The 25,015-nt window shown below is 43.7% G+C and overlaps 2 protein-coding genes across 8 annotated transcripts in view; both read left to right on the top strand.

The window, feature by feature from the left end:
• Nucleotides 1-5,969, top strand: part of KDM4A (lysine demethylase 4A) — a 55,460-nt gene extending 49,491 nt beyond the window's left edge. For all 3 annotated transcript variants that reach the window (XM_007535283.3, XM_016193521.2, XM_060206060.1), the window contains exons 19-22: nt 117-287; nt 4,116-4,235; nt 4,493-4,585; nt 4,701-5,969. In XM_007535283.3, coding sequence (XP_007535345.1) covers nt 117-287; nt 4,116-4,235; nt 4,493-4,585; nt 4,701-4,841 — 525 coding nt within the window. In that variant the 3' untranslated portion in view covers nt 4,842-5,969. The remainder of the gene's footprint in view (nt 1-116; nt 288-4,115; nt 4,236-4,492; nt 4,586-4,700) is intronic.
• A 1,678-nt stretch (nt 5,970-7,647) lies between these two features.
• The window catches only part of ST3GAL3 (ST3 beta-galactoside alpha-2,3-sialyltransferase 3), a 270,798-nt gene continuing 253,430 nt past the window's right edge, over nt 7,648-25,015 (top strand). The window contains exon 1 of one of the 5 annotated variants that reach the window (XM_060206046.1): nt 7,648-7,866. The gene's annotated coding sequence lies outside the window, so the exon portion shown is untranslated. Of the gene's footprint in view, nt 7,867-11,228; nt 11,295-25,015 lie in introns of those variants that run through there. The other 4 variants (XM_007535285.3, XM_060206044.1, XM_060206043.1 and 1 more) reach the window with 4 other exon arrangements.

Below are 25,015 nucleotides of genomic sequence, written 5' to 3'. Positions count from 1 at the left end.
CCAGTACCACTATAAGTCAGAACTGAGCAGTGCTCTGTTAAATAAGCACATGAAAAACTTTTTTGCCAGACCTGTCAACTTGATGTGGGTGTAACCCAAGGCTTTCTTTCTTCCAGCGTGCCAAGGGGGCCTTGCAGAGCATCACTACTGGTCAGAAAGTGATTAGCAAGCACAAGAATGGACGCTTTTACCAGTGTGAGGTGGTCACACTGACTACGGAGACCTTCTATGAAGTCAACTTTGATGATGGCTCCTTCAGTGACAATCTCTATCCTGAAGACATAGTGGTAATGTCTATAAAGAACTTTGGAGGGGGCTGGTCGGTAGCGCAGCAGGTTAAGTATGCACAGGGTGTGAAGCGCATGGAATGGCTTAAGGATGCCAGTTCGAGACCCTGGCTCCCTACCTGCAGGGGGGGTCACTTCACAAGTGGTGAATCAGGTCTGTAGGAGTTTGTCTTTCTCTCTCCTTCTCTGTCTTCCCCATCTCTCTTGATTTCCCTCCACCATATCCAACTGCAATAACAACAACGGTAAACAAGGGTAACAAAAGGGGAAAAAATGGCCTCCAGAAGCAGTGGATTCCTAGTGCAGGCACTGAGCCCCAGCGATATCCCTGGAGGTAAAAAAAAAAAAAAACCAAACCCAGGAAGAGCATATTTCTAGATATCCCAGACAGACTGACTATATGTGTGCAGCATGCCTTTTCTAGCCTTGAACAGGGTCTCATCATTTAGTCCCTAAAGAACAGAAACATTTGCATACAGTAAAAATTGTTGCCTACTACGAGTACCCTGCTTCCTTGAGAACCTTGTAGGAATCAGCAGTTCTTTGGTACTTGCTTGTTTCTCAGTCCTAAAGTCTCCCAGAGTGTCTTCTGCTGTGGAAGAGTCCAAGCTTTAGAATCTTAATATTTATATGTTATTTGAGGATACATGTCCATCTCTCCTTTTTAAAAAGAATTATTAAGGGGGGGGTTAGGGGGGATAACACATGGAGAGGGAGAGAAGAGAAGAAAACGAGCAGACCAGATTCTTGCAAATGTGCTTCTTGGGATCAAACTCAGGGCCTTATGCTCACAGGCCAGATGCTTTACCCATTGACCATCTCCTGGGTTGTTCTCTCCCTCTTATTGTAGATGTATGAAAGTTGCTTTGGTTTCTTTACATTTGAAGGCTTTGGGACTTAGTAGCTAGTTTTGGCCTGCTTATGGTATATCAGTACTTGAGACATTGGAGCCCCAGTCTGGACCATGTCACAGGTTTCCTGGCTCATTCCCCAGTTCTACCTCCTTCTCCTACCCTCACCTTTTTTTTTTTTTTTTTTTTTTTTTTTTGCATCCAGGGTTATCGCTGGGGCTCTGGGCCTGCACTACGAATCCATTGCTCCTGGATCCCATTTTTCCCCTTTTTGTTGCCCTTGTTGTTTATCATTGTTGTTATTATTGTTATTGCTGTCGTTGTTGGATAGGACAGAGAGAAATTGAGAGAGGAGGGGAAGACGGGGAGAGAAAGACACCTGCAGACCTGCTTCACCACTTGTAAAGTGACCCCCCTGTGGGTGGGGGGCCGGGGGTCTCAAACTGGGAACCTTAGGCCGGTCTTTGTGCTTTGCGCCATGTGCACTTAATTCGCTGTGCTACTGCCCAGCTCCCTACCTTCACTTTAAAATTTTTTTTGTTTTGTTTTGTTTAATGTATTACATGGAACACCAAGATAGTGAGAAGAAACCATTTCTTGGATTAATAAATACAGCATTTTCCATTTATACCACATTAGCAACTTAGTTGCTAAATGCACATTCATAAGACAGACTTATACTTAGTAGCTGTGATTTACTGAGTTTTTTCTCCCTGTATGCCAGGCTCAGTGCAAAAGTACATGCCACCAAATTTATTATACCTGCATGACAAACTCATGCTCTTGGTGGTCTTTCTCCCCCCCCTTCTTTCTGTAGAACAGAGTAATTGAGTAAAGGGGATATATATATATATATATATATATGGAGAGAGAGGGGGGAGAGAAGGATAGAGAGAGACACATATAGCACCTTTTCACCGCTAGTGGAGTTTCTCCCCTGCAGGTGTGGACTGGGGATTTGATCCCACATCCTTAACGTGATAGTGTGTGCTGTGTGCCACCACCTGGTTCCCATACTTACTTAACTGAGGACCTCAACCAACCATATTCTACTTTTACCTACTTTATTTTTTACTTAGAGTAAAAATTAGAAGAGTGAGAACCAGAAGATTACTCTGGCACATATGATGCTGGGCATGGAATACAGTTCATTCTTAAGAAGTCAAAAACTTGGGGCCTGGGCAGTTGCACAGTGGGTTAAGCGCACATGGCACAAATCACAAGGATCCTGGTTCGAGTCCCTAGCTCCCCACCTGTGGGGTGGGGGGTGTCAGACTTCACGGGCATATGAAGGAGGTCTGCAAATGTCTATCTTTCCCCCTGTATTTTCCCCTCCTCTCTTGATTTCTCTCTGTCCTGTCCAACAATAACAACAACAGGGGCAACAAAATGGGAAAATGGCCTCCAGGAGCAGTGGATTCGTAGCGCAGCCATCGAGCCCCAGTTATAACCCTGGAGGCAAAAAAAAAAAAAGTCAAGAACTCTAGCCACTGTGCCACCTCCCTGGATGCAGTTATTTATTTATTTATTTATTTACATATTTATTTTTGACCTTCACCACCTGTGAAGTGACTCCTCTGCAGGTGGGGAGCCTGCAGGTGGGGGCTTGAACCGGGATCCTTGTGCCGGTCCTTGCGCAATTTCTTTCTTTTTTTTTGTACTTTTTTTGTTATTATTATTATTTAAGAAAGGATTAATTAACAAAACCATAGGGTAGGGGGGATACAATTCCACACAATTCCCACCACCCAATCTCCATATCCCATCCCCTCCCCCTGATAGCTTTCCCATTCTCTATCCCTCTGGGAGCATGGACCCAGGGTCATTGTGGGTTGCAGAAGGTAGAAGGTCTGGCTTCTGTAATTGCTTCCCCGCTGAACATGGGTGCTGACTGGTCGGTCCATACTCCCAGTCTGCCTCTCTCTTTCCCTAGTAGAGTGGGTCTCTGGGGAAGCGGAGCTCCAGGACACATTGGTGGGGTCTTCAGTCCAGGGAAGCCTGGCCGGCATCCTGATGACATCTGGAACCTGATGACTGAAAAGAGAGTTAACATACAAAGCCAAACAAATTGTTGAGCAATCATGGACCCAAAGCTTGGAATAGTGGAGAGGAAGTGTTAGGGAGGTACTCACTGCAAACTCTAGTGTACTTCTGCTTTCAGGTATATATTTTGTAGTAGTTTACGGATACGTGTGAACATATGCTCTCTCTCACAGAAACTGGTGTATATCTAGGTTTTGGGACTTTGTTAGAAAGTGAACCACCTGAGATGGAACTAGAGAATACTATGAAAGGAAAGGTCTCACCGGAGTAATAAAGCTGAAGGGTTGTCATTCCACACGTGAAGTCTCTGGACACAGTCTGAAGTGAAGCATGTTGAGGTGGCAATCATTGTGTTGTTTAGGTTGTGATTGGCAGATGCAATATTATTTGATATGGATTGGGAGAGGCATACGGGAAAGTGGGCCCTATCTAATGGTTCCAGGACTGGGGGAAGTAGAGGCTCTATAGTGGAGATGTGAGGTTCCTGCTGTCTTAGGGTTCAAAAAGACAACCGATAGTTAATGTTATCATCACATTATTTGGTAATTGGGTTAACTTTGAAAAGTCCTTTTGTTAGGCTTGTGCAATTTCTGACTATCTCCAGTAAATAAAGATGATGCAAAAAAAAAAAGAAAGAAAGTTGAAGGGATATGTTAAATACTCTTAATTTCAGTACCTGTTTTCTGTATTTGTTACATCAACTAAGCTTATGTTTAGATATCATCAGTATATTATAAGTTAATTATAGGCATTGATTTCTATTGCCTATAAGCAGCAGGAGACATGAATGGGGCAGACACAGACAGGCAGACCTTTATCTTCAGATTTTGCTTTCCTTAGATATTTGATCAGGAATCAAGTCTGGTTTATTATTTCTTGGGATGATGATCGCTGCTATACATGCTTCCTTTCATGCTGCTTACTATTTTCTCAGAGCCAGGACTGTCTCCAGTTGGGTCCTCCTGCTGAAGGGGAAGTAGTCCAAGTGAGATGGACAGATGGTCAAGTCTATGGAGCCAAGTTTGTGGCCTCCCATCCCATCCAGATGTACCAGGTAATCAAAAAGGGTTTTCTTCGGGATTGTAGGGTATTTTTGACTAATTCAATGTTTTTCCTCTTGGACCAGTTGTGAATCTTTGCTCTTGGTATAGTTAAGGTTTCATTAACAATCCTTTCGAAAGTAGGACTTTTTCCATTCTGCCAGGACTTCAGCCATGGCAGTCTTTATACTTTATTCCTTTGGTTATAGGAAATAGCCATGGTACATATTAGGCCAGCATATTATCTTAACCAAAGGCCTTTGCTTGGCAGGTGGAATTTGAGGATGGCTCACAGCTTGTAGTTAAGAGAGATGATGTATACACGCTGGATGAAGAGCTTCCCAAGAGAGTCAAGTCAAGACTGGTGAGAACATTTTCTGTATGTTCTTGGTTCCTATGTGGATGGGAGGGAGCAAGGTGAGTGTGTGTTGTAGTGTTTGGCTATAAAGTGCTCATTTGGCTTGCCTCTTCTTCTATAGTCAGTAGCTTCAGACATGCGCTTCAATGAAATATTCACGGAAAAAGAGGTTAAGCAGGAAAAGAAACGGCAGCGAGTCATCAACTCAAGATACAGGGAAGATTACATCGAGCCTGCACTGTACCGGGCCATCATGGAGTAGGTGCTTCCAAGGGCCAAGGATTCCCTGCCATCAAGGCTAGAGCACTGGGGTTCCACAGCACAGCAGACACTTGGAACACTGACGTCTCTAATATGAAGTTGTAAAGAAAAGGAATGAAATAACCAACCCCATCTTCTTACCCCCACCTCATTGCATTCCGCTATAGTGAAAGGACAAGCTGACCTTGGACATGTGGCAATACCCACTGATCTCCCAGCTGAGGGGTTGAGCACTGGAATGCTGTGGCTGCACTGGCCCCAGTTTACAATGGGTTCGACTGCCAGCTGGGCTGGTTGCCCTGTTCCTGGCCTAAGACTTAGCTTCCTAACAGTCACCTGCACCAACTGGGCAGAGGTGCTGGTGCTTGCCTCCCCTTTTGTATTTATGTATGTATGTATGTATGTATATGTGTGTGTGTTGTATGTATGTGTGTTTGGTCTGGACCAGCTTAAGCCATCTCCTGGCCTCTACTTTCCTTCCTTGCCTATCCAGACCAAACAAAATGTGAAATTTTACCTTCAGCTGAGCTGAGTAAGGGCCCCTGAGGGTTTGCTGGAGATGGCATCTGTCTGTCCCTGGGACTGTCTCAAGAGTGTTGGCAAAGATTCAGTATTGAGATGCTATGATGGCAATGCCACCTCTTTGTCCTCTCTTGATGGAGAAGATAGGAGTAACATAGGTGTGTGCCCATACCACTCTAGGCACATAGCCCATGTGGTGCAGTATTAGAGGGTGTGGGTGGGAAATCTTAATGATGGAAGCAGGCAGAGCCTGGTGGGTGATTCTATCAACAGAAAATTGCAATCATGCAGGGACTTGGATTGTTAGGATGAATCGGGGCCATTGGAGGTCAGGTCCAATTTTAGATAGGATCCTGGTCTAGGGTGGGAGGGTGCTAATTTGGGGGGAGGGGTGGGACTGGAAAGGTGAAGGGGTTGAGCAGGTTTTTGCCTCATGAATTTGTTTGCCTGAGCCCAAGATTGGAGGGCTTCACACCTATACCCTGTGTATACAAGAATCAGATTTATAATACTTCCCCATTTTTTGTTACATATGAACGCTATAAACCAAATTATTTTGAAAACTGGTGCATCACCTTGTCCTTAGCAATAAAATGTATTGAGAAGAGATTTGACTGTGTCTGCCCCAAGGAGCCCAAGTGGCTCAGGGTCAGGCTGGGGCTGTATCTGGAGCCATGGGTTCTGGAATGGGACCACAATTATACGACTGAGTAAAGCAGGATCTGTGCCTTTGGATTGGGTACATGGAGGGACCTGGGGGTCACCTGAGAACCTGTTTTGCTTCTCTTAGACACATGAAGGGTGAGGCAACAGGATCAAGCTATTTCTGCAGCATGTTTTAACTGAGGAACTGAATTTGATTTCTTCTGCCCTTGACTATTTCACTTAGTTCAAGTTCTGGAGTCAGCTTGAAAGGGGAGGGGTTCACTTAATGTTCTGGAAGGAAGAGGAACTCAACCTCAGTGAGATGCCGGTGTGTCTCTCTGTGTGTGAAGGGGTGTCCCAAAACTGTTCTGAGATGTTTGTACCTGAGATTCAGGAGAACTAGGAGGTAAAGGTAGCAGGGCAGGGATGAGCCTGTGAATAAGTGCAGCACAGCAGGATTGCGCCTTTCACAGCTATGCATTTACTGTTTTATGGTCCTTGACTGGGTGTGGGACAGCTCAACTCAATACTTGAGTCTGGGCCTTGGGAGGTATTTTGCATCATGGCTTGACTGTAGGATAAGGAAGAAACAGTCCAAAGATAACCTCTATGGCAGTGCCCTCCCAGAACCAAGAAAGGGAGATTCCCAGAGGTTACAGGAGGGGAGAATAGTCAGAGACAGGCCTTATTGGATTGGTGAGCCCTGGGAGGGGACACATTCCCAGTCTTTATAGACTTCTGCACTTCCTCACCTTTCATTCATACCACAGTCTACTGAAGGGTCTGCAGGGTGCTAGTTTAACCGTAGCCCATTTCTTAAATCAGCTCTCTAGAAATTGCATTTTGAAGTTCAATTTAATAACCCTCGGGGAAACCTAAGTTAAGGTGCCCAGACTTTTTGAAATCACAGGAGACTGCCGTTCTCCTTTACTGCCTGCCAGAACCTCAGAGCACTGACTCCACCTCCTAGATGCTTTTTTACTGGACAAATGGCCATTTATCAGTACGGCAGGCTCTTTGGATCGAACCTGACGATTCTTCTGTTAACCCCACTTGAGAAAGTACGATTTTAAATCACGACCCAGAATTGAGTTCAACAGGGGAACGGGAATAGCTAGGACTTCTGGAGCTAGGAAAGGTACAGTGTGTTTCTGTTCAAGCAGTTGTAGCCTGGGGCTCATGTCACCCACTTCTCACCCAGCTGCACTGACTTGGAAGTCCGCAGCCATGGGCCACATCGATGGCACCTATGGGTGGCTCTTAGTGTGGAATGGTCGTAGCCACCCTGAATTCAGTGCCTCAGGTTCTTTTAGTAGTGGGCCATCCCAGCAGACCGCGATCTCTGTAGGCGTCAGGTTTCCAGAAGTCATGGCACATAAAGCTGGGGGATGGTTTCTCAGGGTGGCGAGTGTTTCCGGTGTGGGCCCAGACTAGGGTGCCCACGGAGAACAGGCACGCGCCCAGTGAGCAAGCCTCTCCGCCCTTGCTGGGGACCTGGCGAGTGCCATCTCAATTGGGCCGCTCCGGGCCTAGGCCCGCCCTCCCCGCTGCGCGCCTCTACATTGGCCAGCTCGGCGCCCCGCCCGGCTCCCGCGCGCCCATTGGCCGCGGATGCCCGACCCCCGGCAAGGGTTCCGAGGCCGAGAGCCGGATTGGTGGTCCCGCCATCCCCGGGTCGTGGCCGCGAGCTCCGCCCGCCGCTGCGTCCCCACTATGGCGGCGCCCATGCAGCCCACCGCGTCGTGGGCGCCCGCCGGGGTCCCCCGCGGCTGCTACCGCCGCCGCTTGCGCCGTCGCCTCCGCTTTCCCGCCCGCGTTCGGCCGGGCGCCGCCTGCCCCCTGCTTCCCTCTCCGCTGCGGTAAGGGGCCTCCCGGGCGCGTCGGGGCGCGGCAGCTAACGGTCTCCGCGCCCCCCCTCCCTCCTCTCCCCCTCGGGCCCGGGTCCACGCGGGGCGCTGAGGCCGCGCTCCCGCTCAGGGCTGGGAGGGTCGGGGCACTAACAGTGAAGCGTGGTGCGGAGTGCGCGCTGGCGCCAGGAGTGCGGACCCTGGGCGACCTCGCCTGGGTCGGGGCTGCCAGGCCAGCTGCAGCGGGGCGGACAGCTAGACCGGCCGAGCGCCGTGAGGTCACCTGTGTGCGAGACCCCGCAGCGCTGCGTTTCTTGGCGCAGGGGAGGGCCGCTGCCGGACGGCTGGCAGGTCTCGGTGTGGGGAAGTGGGGGAAAAAGTCCAGGGAAAGCCCGAGCGGGAACCTGCGGCGTAGGAGGAGCTGTTGTCATTGCTTACAGACCCAGCTGACCTCCAGATGTCTAGGGCAAGGGGTTAGCTTGGTTGGCACAATACGCGCCTCTGCTTCCTTTTGTTCTGGCACTTCTCCCCTTTGTTTACTGGGTCATCTTGGCTCGCAAGAGGAGATGCCTTTACTGAAAGCAGACTTAGGATATGATCCTGAATATTTTGGGTTCCTTCCCCCCCCCCCCCCGCCTCCAGTAATGTTCATTTCATGATTCCTTAGCAAGTCTCCTTTCTATTTGTGTTTCCTTCACAAATGAGCAAGGAGAGAAAATTATGAATTGAGGCATTGTAATTGAGAGAGCCAGTGAAGGCAGCTTAAAAAAAATACTGTGTGTGTCTTATCTATGCCTTAAACTGACTATACTAGTTGAACATAAGAAAAGTACCAAGAAAGAAAAAAAAAAAGGCAGAAAATGCTTTATCTGAAAGTAAAATAGACTTAGGGGAAATTTAGGTTATTTTTCAATTTCTAAGTCAGAATCGCTTTGGAGAGTGATTATCATGAAACGACTTGGCATACCTTCAAGTAAAAGGGATTAAAAGGAAGCTTGAATAAGTATTTGTTACTAAATACTATTTTTGAATCTTTCCTGGAAAAAAAGTTATTTTTTTTATGAGAGAATGCAAAGTTGCTTTGCTGGAGATCCAACCCAGGGCCTCACAAGTGGAAAACCTGACGCTGTACCAGCTGAGCCTCCTCCCTTACAGCACAAATGTTCCCTAAAGCAATAGCAGCTCTTAAGATTAAATTTTTAAAAAACTATCTTTATCTATTGCATAGAGACAGCTAGAAATTGGGAGGGAAGAGGGTGGTAGAGAAGGAAGAGAGACAGAGAGACACCTGCCACACTGCTTCACCACTAGCAAAGTTTTCCTTATGCAGGTGTGTGTGTGGGGGGGCCTTGAACCCAGTTTCTTGAGCATTGCAATATGTGCGCCCAACCAGGTGTGACACCACTCAGTCCCAAGATTAAAATTCTTAATGCAAGGTCATTTAAAAATATTTATGAGCCTCACATTACATGTCTAATCATCTAACAGTAGATTAACAGAAGTTAATTACTTACAAGGAAATAATCTTAAAGAATAATTGACTTTGGATTCATCAATAAAGTACCTGCTGAGTACATGTTGAGTACATACTTGTAAGATATGAAACTTGTTGTAATGGCCTTATAATTGTGAGAATAAAGGACACACAGGAAAATGTTACTACTGATAGGTCTCTAAAATACCAGGACAGTAGGTGTAGTGGGAATTTGTGAAAAGGGGAAAAGTCTATGTTTCTGAGCAAAGTTTCACAGGGTAGGTGAAACTTAGGAGTTGAATCTTAAATAGGCAGACCTGGGTGGATGAAAAGAAAAGGCAAGGAATTGAGAAAGGATGGTAAAGGTGGCAGGAGAAACCCATGAGTTATTACAGAAAAACACGGGAGAGAGATGTTTGTACAGAAAAAGCAGCTTTGACTACTTAAAATTAAGAAGTAACTTTGTCCTTCCTGTGTGACCAAAGGAGAAACAAGCAGTAAAATTTACTTCAGATAGAACTGGGGCTGTGGCCTTAGGAAGTGGCACAATGGGTAGGGTGTCAGACACTGAAGCAAAACATCTTGAGTTAAGTCCCCAGTATTGCATGCACTAGAGTGATGGTCTGTCTCTCTCTCTGTGTCTTTCCCTCTTGTAAATAAATACATCTTCATATATATATATATATATATTCCCTTTTGTTGCCCTCGTTTTGTTGTAGTTATTATTGTTATTGATGTCGTTGGATAGGACAGAGAGAAATGGAGAGTGGAAGACAGAGGGGGAGAGAAAGATAGACACCTGCAGACCTGCTTCACCACTTGTGAAGCGACCCCCCCCTGCAGGTGGGGAACCGGGAGCTCAAACCAGGATCGTTATGCCGGTCCTTGCACTTTGCGCCACCTGTGCTTATAGCCCACTGTGCTACCTCCCTATTCCCCTTTATTTCTTTTTTAATGGGGCTACTGGAAAAGACATTAGTAACATTTTGTTTGCTCTTACTCAGCTATTTGGAACCTTTTCTGATTAATTTCTTTTTTAAAAAAGATCTATTTTACTTATTTTTACCAGAGCATTGCACAGCTCTGGATTATAATTGGGGGGAGGAGGTGAATTTGAGATTTCAGAGCCTCAAGCATGAAAGTCATTTTGCATAGTCATTATGCTATCTCCCCTGACATTTTTACTATTAACATTGTTGCATGACAACTTCACTGCTCCAGGTAGCCTTCCCCCCCTTTTTTTTTCTCTTCTTTGAGACAAATAAGAGAGAGAGAAAGACACCTGTAGTTCAGCCTCACCACTCATAAAACTTCCCCCCTAGGGTGGGGACCCAGGGCTTGAACCTGGGTCCTTGTGCATGTTAACAAGTGTGCTTAACCAGGTGCACCAGGCCCTTGACCACATTATATCCTCTGAGAGAAAAGAAAAAGAACCAGAGCATTACTCTGGTACATTACATGCCAGAGACTGAATTCAGGACCATGTGTCCTCAAGCCCAGTTCTTTAGCCATCAGGTCACATTCAGGCTGCTCTGATGAATTTCCCCTTTTTTTTTTTTTTTAAGTTTTATTTTTTATTTTTTAAAATCAGTATTGCTTAGTAGGGGAATTCAGCCTGGGACTTTGGAACCTCAGAAGTGAAAGGTGTGTGTGTGTGTGTGTGTGTGTGTGTGTTTGTATGCTATCTTCCCCACCCTCTTAGTAACTTGGGATCAAAGTTTTCCTTATAAACTTTTCCTGATTAGGCTTGGTTATTTACTGTAACAGTTTTTTTTTTTTTTTTTCCAGTTACAATTGGAGCAGGGGGTGGTTTGGGCAATGAGGCCTCACATAGGTGTGATTTCACCACTCCCAAGCGTCCTTTTCATTGGGATCAGTTATTTAGAGAGTGACTGAGAGGGAGAGACACAGTAGCACTGGGATATCTGCTGTGGTGTCAGGGTACCAGGCCTCAAACCCAGCCCAGGTGAGCTATGTCTCTGACCTTCAATTTCTGCTTTTCTTCTTTGCTCCCACTGTATTCGCTTGGTTTCTAGATCTTGTTGATGTGCCCCCACACTATTTCTGGCATCTGCTTCTTTCCATGTCTATAATCATCACATATTTTTTCCTTTTCCTCCCATTTATCCTGTGTATTAGCTGTCATGTCCAGGTATGTCACTTCTCCGGCTGAGACTTTTATAGATTCTTTTTTAATAATCTGTTGAATTTAATGCAGACTAATCTGCTAGGTAGTATGAAAAAATTATTGCCTCTTAGACTTTATTATATTTCCCAGGCCACTGAAACTGCTGTTCATGTTTTGCTGTGCATGCTCTGTATCTTTGCTCATGCTGCATTTCCCTTCTTTTTTATTTAATATTTATTTTTCTATTTTATTTTACTGGGATACACACACACACTCCAGAGCACTGCTCAGCTCTGGCTTATGGTGGTGCTGGGGATTGAACCTGGGACCCCAAAACCTCAGGCAGGTCTTTTCATAACCATTGTGCTGTCTCCCTAGCCCCTTATGATGCATTTTCTATGGTTCCCCTTCATCTCTTAAGTCTTGATTCTTATTCATGCTTTGAGTTTATTTGATATAAATCTTCCCTTGTGAAGTATCTCTCTTTTTCTTAATATTTATTTTATTTTACTTATTCCCTTTTGTTGCCCTTGTTGTTTTATTGTTGCTGTCGTTGTTGGATAGGACAGAGAGAAATGGAGAAAGGAGGGAAAGACACATGGGGAGAGAAAGACAGACACCTGCAGAACTGCTTCACCACCTGTGAAGCGACTCCCTTGTAGGTGGGGAGTCAGGGCTCTAACCGGGATTCTCGCGCTGGTCTTGTGCTTTGTGCCACGTGCGCTTAACCCGCTGTGCTACAGCCCGACTCCCGAAGTTTCTCTTTTAATAACTGCCCCAATGGGAATCAACCTTTTTCAAGACATGAATGGTCTTCATCATTTCCACTGCTTTGTATGCTGTAGATGCTTGATAGATGTATTTTATTTTTTAATGCTTTATTTTTTATTTGATAAGACACTTTGAGAGGGAAGGAGATAGAAAGGGAGAGACCCCTGCAGACCTTCAACACCTTCGATGCCCCCCCCCCCCAGGTCCTTGTGTGTGGTGACATGTGTACTTCCACCAGGTATGTCACTGCCCTGCCCCGACAACATAGCTTTTAAGCATGATGAATGCAAAGGCGAATTCTTTTTCTTTGTTGTTGTTGCTGTTGTCATTGGGGCTTCACTTTGGGCTGACTATTTCAGTTAGAGAGACAGGGTGGAGACACCACAAAGCCAAAGCTTCCCACAGCACTGTAGCACTCCCATGTGGTTTACTGGGCACTTGAACCTGGGTCTCATGCATGGCAAGGCATACACCTTCTCAGGTAAGCTATCTTTGGTCCAAAGGTGAATGTTTTGTGCAAACAATATTTATCATAAAGTTTGTCATTGAAGTTACTTATGAGATCGACCCTGGAGGAGATGACGTGGATAAAGCTTTGGATTCTTGGCATAAGATCTCCAGTTTTTAAATATTTTTTTTAAATTTATTTTATTTATTTATTCCCTTTTGTTGCCCTTGTTGTTTTATTGTTGTAGTTATCATTGTTGTTGTCGTTGTTGGATAGGACAGAGAGAAATGGAGAGAGGGAGGGGAAGACAGAGAGGAGGAGAGAAAGACAGACACCTGCAGACCTGCTTCACCGCCTGTGAAGCGACTTCCCTGCAGGTGGGGAGCCGGGGTTCGAACTGGGATCCTTATGCCAGTCCTTGTGCTTTGCGCCACCTGCGCTTAACCCGCTGCGCTACAGCCCGACTCCCAAGATCTCCAGTTTTATTCCCAGCATTGTGTGTGCCAGTTTTCTTTCTCTCTCTCTCTCCCCCTTCTTTCCTTTCCTTCCTCCCTTCCTCCCTTCCTTTCTTTCTCTCCTCCTTTCCCTTACTCATAAATAAAATTTTAAAATAAAGTTTCTTGTGAAAAAACATCTGATGTTTTGATCTGAATAACTTGGATTAGGATACCTTATCAAGAACTTTTAAAGTGTAACAGATTCTCATTCATGTGACTTGTCTAGCATGAGTGTATAAAGAACTATGCTTTTTAGGAACTTGGAACAGGCTAATGAAAATGCTCTCTTAGCCAGTTGTTTCTATGATTTTTTTTAAAAAAAGGTACTTTTTATTATTTAAGTGATAAGATATGAGAGAGCATGAGAGAATCAGAAGCTAGGATACTACTCTTGCACACTCAGTGTTGTGAATCAAACTCTGAGCCTCAGGCATGGAAGTCCAGTGCTCTACGAACTGAGTAAGAGTAAGAGATCTCCGTTAAAGAACACTGACTTTTGTTTATTTTTTTATACAGTACCAGAGATTGCACATTTGTGGTGCTGCAGAGCCACCTTCCCGACTCAATTTTAACTTCATGTATTTTTTTTTCTTTTTGCCTCCAGGGTTATTGATGGGTCTAGGTGCCTGCACTATTATTAATCCCTGCTCCTGGAGGCTAGTTTTTCCCTTTTGTTGCCCTTGTTTTTTTTTTTTTTAAGTTTTTAAAAAATACTTATTTATTCCCTTTTGTTGCCCTTGTCTTATTGTTGTAGTGCCCTTGTTGTTTTATAATTGTTATTGCTATTGCTGTTGTTGGATAGGACAGAGAGAAATTGAGAGAGGAGGGAAGACAGAGATGGGGAGAGAAAGATAGACACCTGAATATCTGCTTCACCGTTTGTGAAGCAACCCCTTTGCAGGTGGGGAGCCGGGGGCTTGAACCGGGATTCTTATGCCGGTCACTTGAGCTTCGAGCCATGTACTTTTAACTGCTCAGTTTGGATTCCTTTAATATCTCTTTCTTGCCGAATTGCACTGATAAGCTTCCAGGGCTGTTGAATAGTAGCAGTGAGAGTGGACATCCTTGTCTAGTTCCAGATTTCAGGGGTAGAGCTTTTTAGTTTATCTCTACTGAACAATTATGTTTGCTGTGGGTTTATCATATATGAATAACTTTTTAAAAAATATTTATTCCCTTTTGTTGCCCTTGTTTTATTGTTGTAGTTATTGATGTCATTGTTGGATAGGACAGAGAGAAATGGAGAGAGGAGGGGAAGACAGAGAGGAGGAGAGAAAGATAGACACCTGCAGACCTGCTTCACCACCTGTGAAGCGACCCCCCTGCAGGTGGGCAGCCGGGGGCTCGAACCAGGATCCTAACCTAACACTGGTCTTTGCGCTTCAAGCCACGTGCACTTAACCCACTGCGCTACCGCCCGACTCCCTATGAAGAACTCTTATGGTTGGAGTGTAGAGAGCATAATGGTTATGCAAAGAGACTCTCATGCCTGAGCTTCCAAACTCTCAGGATCAATCCCCCACACCACCATAAGCCAGAGCTGAAGGATGCTCTGGTTAGAAAAATAAGTAAATAACCTTATTGTGTTGAGGAATGCTCCTTCTATTCCCAGACCATTTTACTGGGTGATAATGGTTTACTGGACAGTTGTCGACATGCATACAGTTTATCTACTCATGATAGGTGTTTGCACACTGCTCCCACTAGTAACCCAAACCTGTCTTAACTATTGTGTCCTGCATACCTGATGTCCTGCTCCTCTTCACCCCCTCTTCCTGAGCCCCCCAATCTCCCCGTAGTCTATAGTCTTTTGCTTTGCTGTAATATCCCTTACCCAATCCAGGTGTTGCCCTTTGTTTTCTTGCCTTTCTTAAGTACCACCTGTAAGTGAGATCATTCCTTTTTTTTTTTTTTTTTTTTTTTTTCCTCCTTAGACCAAAGCACTGTTCAGCTCTGGCTTATGGTGGTGCTAGAGATCAAGCCTGGGACCTAGGAACCTCGGGCAAGAAATTCTTCTTTTGCATAGTCATTATGCTGCCTCCTCAGACCTCATTCTAATTTCTTAAAGGTCTCTTACCATAAATGGGTGTTGAATCTTGTCAAATGCTTTTCCAGCATCTTTAAATATAAGAAAGTGTTTTCTTTCTTTTTTTTTTTTTTTTTTTTTTTTTGATGCAGTGTGTGAACGTTGATTTGCATATATTGAACCACTCCTGGGATGAATTGCACTTGGCCTTGGTGGATTATCCTTTTTAGATGTTGTTGGATTTGATTTGCCAAGATTTTGTTAAGGGTTTTTACCTTAATGTTCATCAGGGATATAGGTCTATAGTTTTCTGTTTTTGCTGAGTCCTTTCTTACTTTGGGGATCAGAGCAGGATATTAGAATTTTTTTATTTTTAAAGACAGATTCTACTTGTTTATTTTGCCTCCAGGGTTATGATTGGGCCTCTATGCCTGCACTACGAATCCACTGCTCCTGGAGGCCATTTTTTCTATTTTACTTGTTAGGACAGAGAGAAATGGAGAGAGGAGGGGAAGACAGAGAGGGGGAGAGAAAGACACCTGCAGACCTGCTTCACTGCTTGACTTGTGAAGCGACTCGCCTGCAGGTGGGGAACTTGGGGCTCGAACTGGGATCCTTATGCCAGGTCCTTGGCGCTTTGCACCACGTGCACTTAACCCGCTGCGCTACTGCCCGGCTCCACTGTTCTGATTTTTATTATTCTCCAGCTTCTGTTGACGTTTGTGTCTGTATATTACTCCTTTTCTAGTTGTTTCAGTCATATTGTTACACTGTTTATTTGGGGTTTTTAATTTTAAAAAAAATTATTATTATTATTATTTGTCTCTAGAGTTATTGCTGGGGCTTGATGCCTGCACTATGAATCCACTGCTTCTGGAAGCCATTTTTTTTTCCTTTTTGTTGCCTTTGTTGTTTATCATTGTTAATTTATTTTTTTATTACTTTTTTACCAGAGCACTGTCCAGCTCTGGCTTATGGTGGTGCGGGGGACTGAACCGGGGACTTCAAAGCCTCAGGCATGAGAGTCTATTGGCATAACCATTATGCTATCTACTCTCCGCCCAGTTGTTGTCATTATTGTTGTTATTGCTGTCCTTGTTGTTGGATAGGATGGAGAGAAATCGAGAGAGATGGAGAAGACAGAGGGGGAGAGAAAGAGATACCTGCAGACCTGCTTCATCACTTGTGAAGTGACCCCCCTGCAGGTGGGGGGCCGGGGGCTTCAACCGGGATCTGTACACCAGTACTTGCACTTCACTTCATGTGCGTTTAACCCACTGTGCTACTGCCCAGTCCCCTAAAATTATTTTTATTTGTTGGATAGAAACAGTCATCAGAAATTGAGAGAGGAGGACGAGACAGAGAGGGAGGGAGATAGAGACACCTGCATCCCTGCTTTACCACTCACAAAGCTTTACCCTGCAGTTGGGGTCTGGGATCTCAAACCTGGGTCCTTGTGCATTGTTACTTGTGCACCCAGCTAGGTACACCACCACCTGAACCCTTTGAGATCTTTCTTCTTTATTAAAGTGGACCTGTATTGCTGTGAAATATCCTTAGTTCTGCTTCTACAGTATCCCAAAGGATTCCTATAGCTCATCTCATAATTTTCATTGCTCTTCAAATAGTTTTAAATCTCCCTTTTGATTTTTTTCATTGACCCAGGTGTTATTCAGCTGTTTAGTCACCACAATTTTTTCTTTTTTGTGGGTGAATTCTAATCTTAAACCATCATCATCTGCAGATGCTTTTTATAATTTCAGTCTTCACATTTACTGAAGCAGTCTTTGTGTCTTAGCATAAAAGCTATTCCTTGAAAATACTACATATTTTTGTTTGTTTTGTTTTTTGCCTCTAGGATTATCACTGGGGCTCAGTGCCTACACTACGTATCCACTGCTCATGGAGGTTATTTTTTCCCTTTTGTTGCCCTTGTTATTATTTGTTGTTAGTATTGTTGTCGTTATTGCTGTCATTGTTGGATAGGACAAAGAGAAATTGAGAGAGGAGGGGAAGACAGGAGGAGAGGAAGATAGACACCTGCAGACCTGTTTAATTGCCCGTGAAGTGACTTCCGTGCAGGTGGGAAGCCAGCGACTCGAACCAGGATCCTTAGGTGGTCCTTGTGCTTTGTGCCATGTGCGCTTAACCTGCTGCGCCACCACCTGGCGCCCCTTAAACTTTTTTAATTGTAGTGCTGCTCAGTTCTGATTTATGGTGGTGCTGAGATTGAACCTTTGGAACCTCACGTGTGAAAGTCTTTTTGCATAATCACTATATGTTCTCCCTGATTCACCCAATCCAATTTCTACTTTATATTTTTAGGGGAATGATAGACGGACACCGGGTGAAGCAGACATCAGTGCCTTTCCTCAGCATCCATAGAGTTTCATTCATTCTTGTCCTAGGTGTTCTGTGGTGCCAGGAATTGAACCCAGGGTCTCATGTATGGAGGGCATGATCTCTACCTACTAAGCCACTTCCTAACGCTAACACATTGGCATTTAGGGTTTCTGTCCCAAAAGTGGCACAAGTCACTTTCATCGGCTAATGCAAACCATATAAACATGCCTCTTTTCCTCCTCATTCCTCCCTCCCCAAACAGAGCACCGCTCAGCTCTGGCTTTTGGTGGTACTGAGGATTGAACCTAGGACCTTGGAGCTTCAGGACATGCCCAACTTTTTAATGGACAAGAAATTCAGTTTTATGTACCTGGAAATCAAATACTATGAGTTGGAGGCCAGCATCGGTGACTAATACTATGAATATGATGACCCATGAATTAGAGGCAGCAAAATCAGATGGACTACTAGAGAAAGCATATTGTTGGTGGCTAGAAATAATACCTCGGGCAGTGGATAGCATAATGGTTATGTAAAGAGACTCTCTTGCCTAAGGCTCCAATGTCCCAGGTTCAAGCCCCTGTACCACTATAAGCCAGAGCTGAGCAGTGCTCTGGTTAAAAGAAAAGAAGTAATACCTCTAACTAGGCTTTCAAGGAGGATTGAGAAGTCAAAATATTACAGGTGCTCTGTATGTTCATAGACCAAGGCCATTGGTACAGGCCAGTCTGTTAGATCCTAGTGATACATAACACTTCCATTCCTAAAAGCATCCCTATTTTACAGCATCCTCAATAAAGAATGCAGGAATGTACTGGAGAATCTAATAAAATTATACTGAACATGAACTACTTTAGAAAGCCAGGAAGTGTGTGTGTAATCACTTGAGGTTTATCTCACTTGAATAGCTAAATAAAAAGCAAATCTTAGTTCAGTCTTGTTGGTTTAGTTGGGTTTAATTGAGGTTATCAAGCTTTAGTCTTTGTGGGGGGAAATTTTGCTTTATACAAAGAGCAAAAAATATATATATATATATATGTGCTGATTGGTGCTCTGATCTAGAAGACACAATGTTTGGCTTGAAATTTTGGCTGTGCCATTAATTTAGTCTTAAGTTTCCTCATCAGTGAAGTGTGTGGTTGTGAGGATTAGTGAACTGATTTATATAGTACTTTGCATAGTAAGCTTCAAAGCTTCAGGTACTAATTGAAGTATGCACCCATGATTAGGGACAGCAGTAGCAGGATTTGAAGAAACTTTGAGAAATCAAGTAAGGCCAAAGATGTAGGTAGAAAGGTTCCTCTAGATTTTCCTCCCCTCTATTTCCATTCTCAGGTGGCATTCATGTCACACCTTTCTTAGTTATGCGCCTGTCATATTTTGCTTAATTTTGTACATGTCTAGGTCTCCCACTTGACTAGAAGTTCTAGTCGTCCCACACATATTTAACTAAACATGAGTTCTGTACCAGCCTTCTTGCTAGGTCATGGCATCATAAAATATGGGGGGGTGGTGGATAAAGAGCGTATAATGTTTATGCAAAGAGACTGTCATGCCTGAAGCTCCAAAATCCCAGGTTCAATCTCCAGCACCACCAAAAGCTAGAGCTGAGCAGTGCACTTCTGGTAAAAAAATAATAATAGTAAAAAAAAATAAAAAAGGGGGAGGCATATTTCTGTCCTCAGAGAGTCTCTATTCTGGTAGGAGGAGCAATCAGTATAAATCAGTAGTTATAATAACATTGTAACAGGGCTGTTTGAGTTGAGGGCTCTGTAGAGTCTTCTTTCTTTCTTTCTTCCTTTCTTCCTTTCTTTCTTTCTTTTTCCCTTTTGTTGCCCTTGTTTTTTTTTTGTTTTTTTTTTTGTTATTGTAGTAGTTGTTATTGATGTTGTCATTGCTAGATAGGACAGAAAGAAGTGGAGAGAGGAGGGGGAAAGAAAGATACCTGCAGACCTGCTTTACCACCTGTGAAGTGACTCCCCTGCAGGTGGGGAGCCAAGGGCTCGAACCGGGCACTTTGTGCCACGTGTGCTTAACCAACTGTGCTACCGCCCGACTCCCTGTAGAGTCTTCTTAACCACAACTGATGTCACTTTTGGAATATAGGTATATATATGACTTTCCAGAAAAGTTCATACCCAAATCCCAGATGGCTTACCGGGTGTAAGAAGGAAGGCACAGGAGCCTTCATGCCTGAGGCAGCAGAGCTTCAAGTCCAAATCTTAAAAAAAAAAAAAAAAATAGTTATTAGTTGAGTGGCTGTGGATTTAAGAGATTTTTATCCTGGAGACTCTAGCAGAGCAGGTAGATAGCATGTCTGGGGAACATGGAAACTGCAGAAGTCAGCTTGTGAAGGTTTTGTGAGTTCAGGAGTTAAAACTATATCCTGAAGATGACTAGCTGCCACTGAAGGATTTGAGGGTAAAAGATGACAGTTAACCTTCCCCTTAAAAAAGATCACACTGTGTATGGAGGAAGCAGAATGTAAGTATCCTATTTCCATGAGATGAGAAGTCCTGAGGTTTGCAACCATAGTACTGTGTCTGCTACACAATAATCCCAGAATAAGTCTGAGGAGAGATTAAAATGAGGGGGCATGGAAGGGCAGGATTCTAGTTAGACAGTTGCAGTAATATGAGGGGCCTGCCCATGTCCTTCCTGGAGGTAGAGGAAGGTACTATTTTTTAAAAAATATTTATTTATGGGGGGTCGGGCGGTGGCGCAGTGGGTTAAGCGCAGGTGGCGCAAAGCGCAGGGACCGGCGTAAGGATCCCGGTTCAAGCCCCGGCTCCCCACCTGCAGGGGAGTCGCTTCACAGGCGGTGAAGCAGGTCTGCAGGTGTCTATCTTTCTCTCCCCTTCTCTGTCTTCCCCTCCTCTCTCCATTTCTCTCTGTCCTATCCAACAACGAATTGCGTCAACAAGGGCAGTAATAATAACCACAACGAAGCTACAACAAGGGCAACAAAAGGGGGGAAAAATGGCCTCCAGGAGCGGTGGCTTCATGGTGCAGGCACCGAGCCCAGCAATAACCCTGGAGGAGGAAAAAAAAATTTATTTATTTTCCCTTTTGTTGCTTTTTTTTTTTAATTGTTGTTGTAAGACAGGACAGAGAGAAATGGAGAGAGGAGGGGAAAACAGAGGGGAAGAGAATGATAGACACCTGCAGACCTGCTTCACCTCCCGTGAAGTGACTCCCCTGCCCGTGAAGTGACTCCCCTGCAGGTGGGGAGCCAGGCCTTGCGCTTTGTGCCATGTGCGCTTAACCCGCTGCACTACTGCCCGACTCCCAGGAATGTACTATTTACAGGTGCCTACAAACCAGGATTTCAATCATAGTTTCCCTTGTTTCTGCAGTATGGCCTTGGACAGGCTTTAGAAACTTACATATTATTGGTTTTCAGATTTGTAAAGTGGATATAAAAATAAAGTTGCTCTGAGGGTTACAGATAAGAGATGTAAAATATATGGTCATTTGCTACTGGACCCAAAAGGACCTCATAATAAAATAATTTTAGGATTCCTAATACTTAGCCTACAGCCTGGTTATTGGTAGGTGATCATTAGTTTTAAATCCCACCACCTAGAGATAAGCACTGCCCACACCAGCTTGCTTTATTTATTTATTTCTTTATTTTTCCAGATCACTGCTCAACTCTGACAATTGATGGTGTGGGGGACTGAACCTGGGACCTCAGAGCTTTCCATAGGCATGAGATTCTTTTTGCATAACCATTATGCTATCTCCCCCCCATTTACATACTTTAAATGATTGATGATGCTAGTCTGTGAGTGTTGGCCTTGAGGGAATTATTCTGAGATCAAGAAGGAAGATTTGATATGCATATCAGGCCAATTTAAACATCCTTTAAATGCCATCAAGATATATTTTATTATTCAGCTGCTTTGAGTCCTTTCAGTATGTGTGAGTGTGTGTGTTTCTGTGTATATCCCTGTGTGTGTTCACATACACTTACCATTGATGTTATTGTAATGTACCCATAGCATGGGCTACTAAAAATGTATGTACTTCCCTTTGATTTGTTACTTGTTGCTTTACTCTGAAATTTTGTACCTCTTTGGTCTTCTAAATATGTTTTCAAAGATGTTGATAAAGGTTTAATTCAAAACTGTCTCCAGGAATTCTTACCTTTGAACTGCTGTGCAACTTAATTGATATTATTTTGATTAAATGCTGCCTACTGCCTTGTCTTATTTTTATCTGTGCCTCTAAGTTTCCCTTTTTCTTGATGGCATTTTTTCTTACAGGATAGCTGGAATACAGCTTGTCTGTATTTTGGTTTTGGTGCCAGGGATTGAGCCCAGGGCATTATATATTGTGAAGCATGTGCTCAATCACTGAGCTACATCCTTGACCTCTATGTTTATGTATTTTTAACATAATTTAAAAATCCTCTGAAATCTTTTGTTTAGATTTTTAAAAACTTTTTATTAATTTAATTTGGTAGGACAGAAGTTAAGAGGGAAAGTGGAGAGAGAGAGGGAGGGAGAGAGACACCTACAGCATTGCTTCATCTCCTGTGACGCTTTCCCCTGCAGATAGGGACGGGGTTTTAACCTGGGTCCTTGCATATGGTAACATGTACACTTAACAGGTGTGCCATCACATGGCCCCCTTAGATTCTTTTTTTTCTTTTTTTTTTCCTCCAGGGTTATTGCTGGGCTCTGTGCCTGCACCATGAATCCACTGCTCCTGGAGGCCATTTTTTCCCCCTTTTGTTGCCCTTGTTGTTGTATCCTCATTATGGTTATTATTATTGCCATTGTTGATGTTGTTCGTTGTTGGATAGGACAGAGAAATGGAGAGAGGAGGGGAAGACAGAGGGGGAGAGAAAGACACCTGAAGACTTGCTTCACTGCCTATGAAGCGACTCCCCTGCAGGTGGGGAGCCGGGGCTCGAATTGGGATCCTTACACTGGTCCTTGCGCTTAGTGCCACATGCGCTTAACCCACTGCGCCACCGCGCGACCCCCCCCCCCCCAGATTCTTTTTAACATTAAAAAATATATATATTATTTATATTTAATAAATACATATTTTTTGCCCTTGTAGTTTTATTATTATTGTTATTGATGTTGTCATTGTTGGATAGGACAGAGAGAAATGGAGAGAGGAGGGGAAGACAGAGAGGGGGAGAGAAAGATAGACACCTGCAGACCTGCTTCACCGCTTGTGAAGCGACTCCCCTCAAGGTGCGTAGCCGGGGTCTCTAACCGGGATCCTTCCACCGGTCCTTGTGCTTTGTACCACGTGCGCTTAACCCGCTGGGTTACCGCTGGACTCCCCTCATTAAAATATTTTTATAGGTCGATTAAGACCACAGCACTGAAACTTCCTTCAATATGAGGGCCAGACTTGAACCTGGATTGCACACATGGTAAAGTAATGAGTGCACCATCCAAGTGAGCTGTTTCACCTGACCAGACAGATTAGAAAATTCTAAGTTTTAAAAGCATAGAGCTGAGAAAAAAATTTAAAAAATAAACCTACCCCTTTAGGTGTTTTATCAGCTCTTTCTGAAGGGACCATTTGACTAGGAACAAAGTATTTTTCAATTTTACTTTTTTGTTCTCTTTTTTTTTCTTTTTCTTTTTTTAACCAGAGCACTGCTCAGCTCTGGTTTGTGGTGGTACGGGTAATTGAACCTTGGACTTTGGAACCTCAGGCATGAGAGTCTGTTTACATAACCATTATGCTGTTTATCCCCACCCTTGTCCTCAGTTCTTAAGTCCACAATAGGTAGCATCTTTCTATTTAGAAAGTCACTGCCTCTGTCACTGGAATTTGGATCTAGTCAGGAGAGAGAAACCATATACTTTCATGCAAAGCTTTCTTTTTTTTTTTTTTCTCTTTTTAATATTATGTCATCATTGGAACTTTATCACTTTCAGATAGAAAGAGACAGACAAAACCACCACAGTACTTTCCAGTGGTGCACCTGGTTGAGTACAGATGTTACAATGCATAAGGACCTGGGTTCATGCCCCTGGACCCCACCTACAGAGGGGAAAGCTTCTTAAATGGTGAAGCAGGGCTGCAGGTTCCTTTCTGTTTCTTTCTCTCCCTTCCCTCCGATTTTTGTCTCTACCCAATAAATACACTATGTCTATAATCCAAGTGAGCTATCTTGACAGCCCTGAACAAGTAAAATTTAATGTGTGAATAATTAACTGTAACAAACAATTAGGATAGCATAAGATTAATAAGAGAAAAAGCACATGGAAGGATGCTTGACATCACTGATCATCAGAGGAATGTAAATCAAAACCAAATGAGATACTGCTCCATACCCACTGGCATGATAATAATAGAAAAGATAGGTAATATCATTGGCATAGATTTGTAGAAATCAGAATTTTCATATGCTGCTGGTGGGGATGGGGAATAGCATAGTCAGTCACTTTGGGAAACAGCTGGTATTTCCTAAAATACTTAGACACAAAGTTATCATATGACCCATTCTTAGGTATAAACCCAAGAGAAATAAAAACTTATGTCCATGCAAGGGCTAGGGAAGTTGCTCAGTGGGTAAGGTGCATGTCTTTCATGCATGGTGGAGCAGTGCTTTAATGTCTCCCTCTACTCTCTTTCATAAAAGTATAAAATAAAAATTGGACTATTTTCTCTTGAAATCTTCGGTGCAAGTGGTTTTGTGGGATGATGAGGTTCATTATTGATAGACTAGTTTGTCTGAAAGCATTTAGTAGTTTGCAGTTAAAAAATGTCGTTTTCTGGCCAGGGAGGTGGCACAGTGGGTAAAGCACTGGACATTCAAATATGAGGTCCTGAGTTCTCGGTAGTGCATGTGTCAGAGTGATGCTCTGGTTTGTGCTTGCTCCTCATCCTCTCTCTCCCCTCCCATGCCCCAATAGATAAATTGTACATAGTAAATAAATAGATAGTACATAGATAAATAAATTCTATCTAAGAAATCTACCATCATAGGAGAGACTCTTGGAAAACTGAATTCTTTTTGAAAGGACTTGGAAGGGTCAGCTCTTAAGTATCTGAGTACATGCCTAATTTGGTGAATGTCAGGAAGTTATCTAAAAAAGTGTTAAGACCAAAGAATTTGGTAACTGACTAGATCAGTTTGCATTGGAAGGAGAGGTGGAAAACAGGTTTGGAAGTCCAGGTGAAAAATGTCCTTGTTAGAGTAGTTGCCATGGAGAAATATTTGTGAACTTAAGAACACTTCAACACCACTTCTGGGATGAAATGTTGCCTCCTCAGTAGAAAATACAGGGGTCTGAGTTTGTTCCCTGACATATTAAAAATGTTGGGCAAGGGGTGGGAGATAGCACTGGACTTGAAATAATGAAGTCCTGAGATTGATCCATGGCACTTCTCTCTGTCTCTGTCTCTCTTCTGCTTTATCGCTCATGAAATAAATAAAATAAATCTTTAAAAATACAGTATATTTTGCAAGATAGTTCACCCAGGAGGATATTTG

The sequence above is a fragment of the Erinaceus europaeus genome, chromosome 13, assembly GCF_950295315.1.
Source record: "Erinaceus europaeus chromosome 13, mEriEur2.1, whole genome shotgun sequence".
Classification (NCBI taxonomy): Eukaryota; Metazoa; Chordata; class Mammalia; order Eulipotyphla; family Erinaceidae; genus Erinaceus; species Erinaceus europaeus.
The sequence above is the reverse complement of the archived record's forward strand: the minus strand, read 5'-3'. Positions and strand labels throughout refer to the sequence as shown.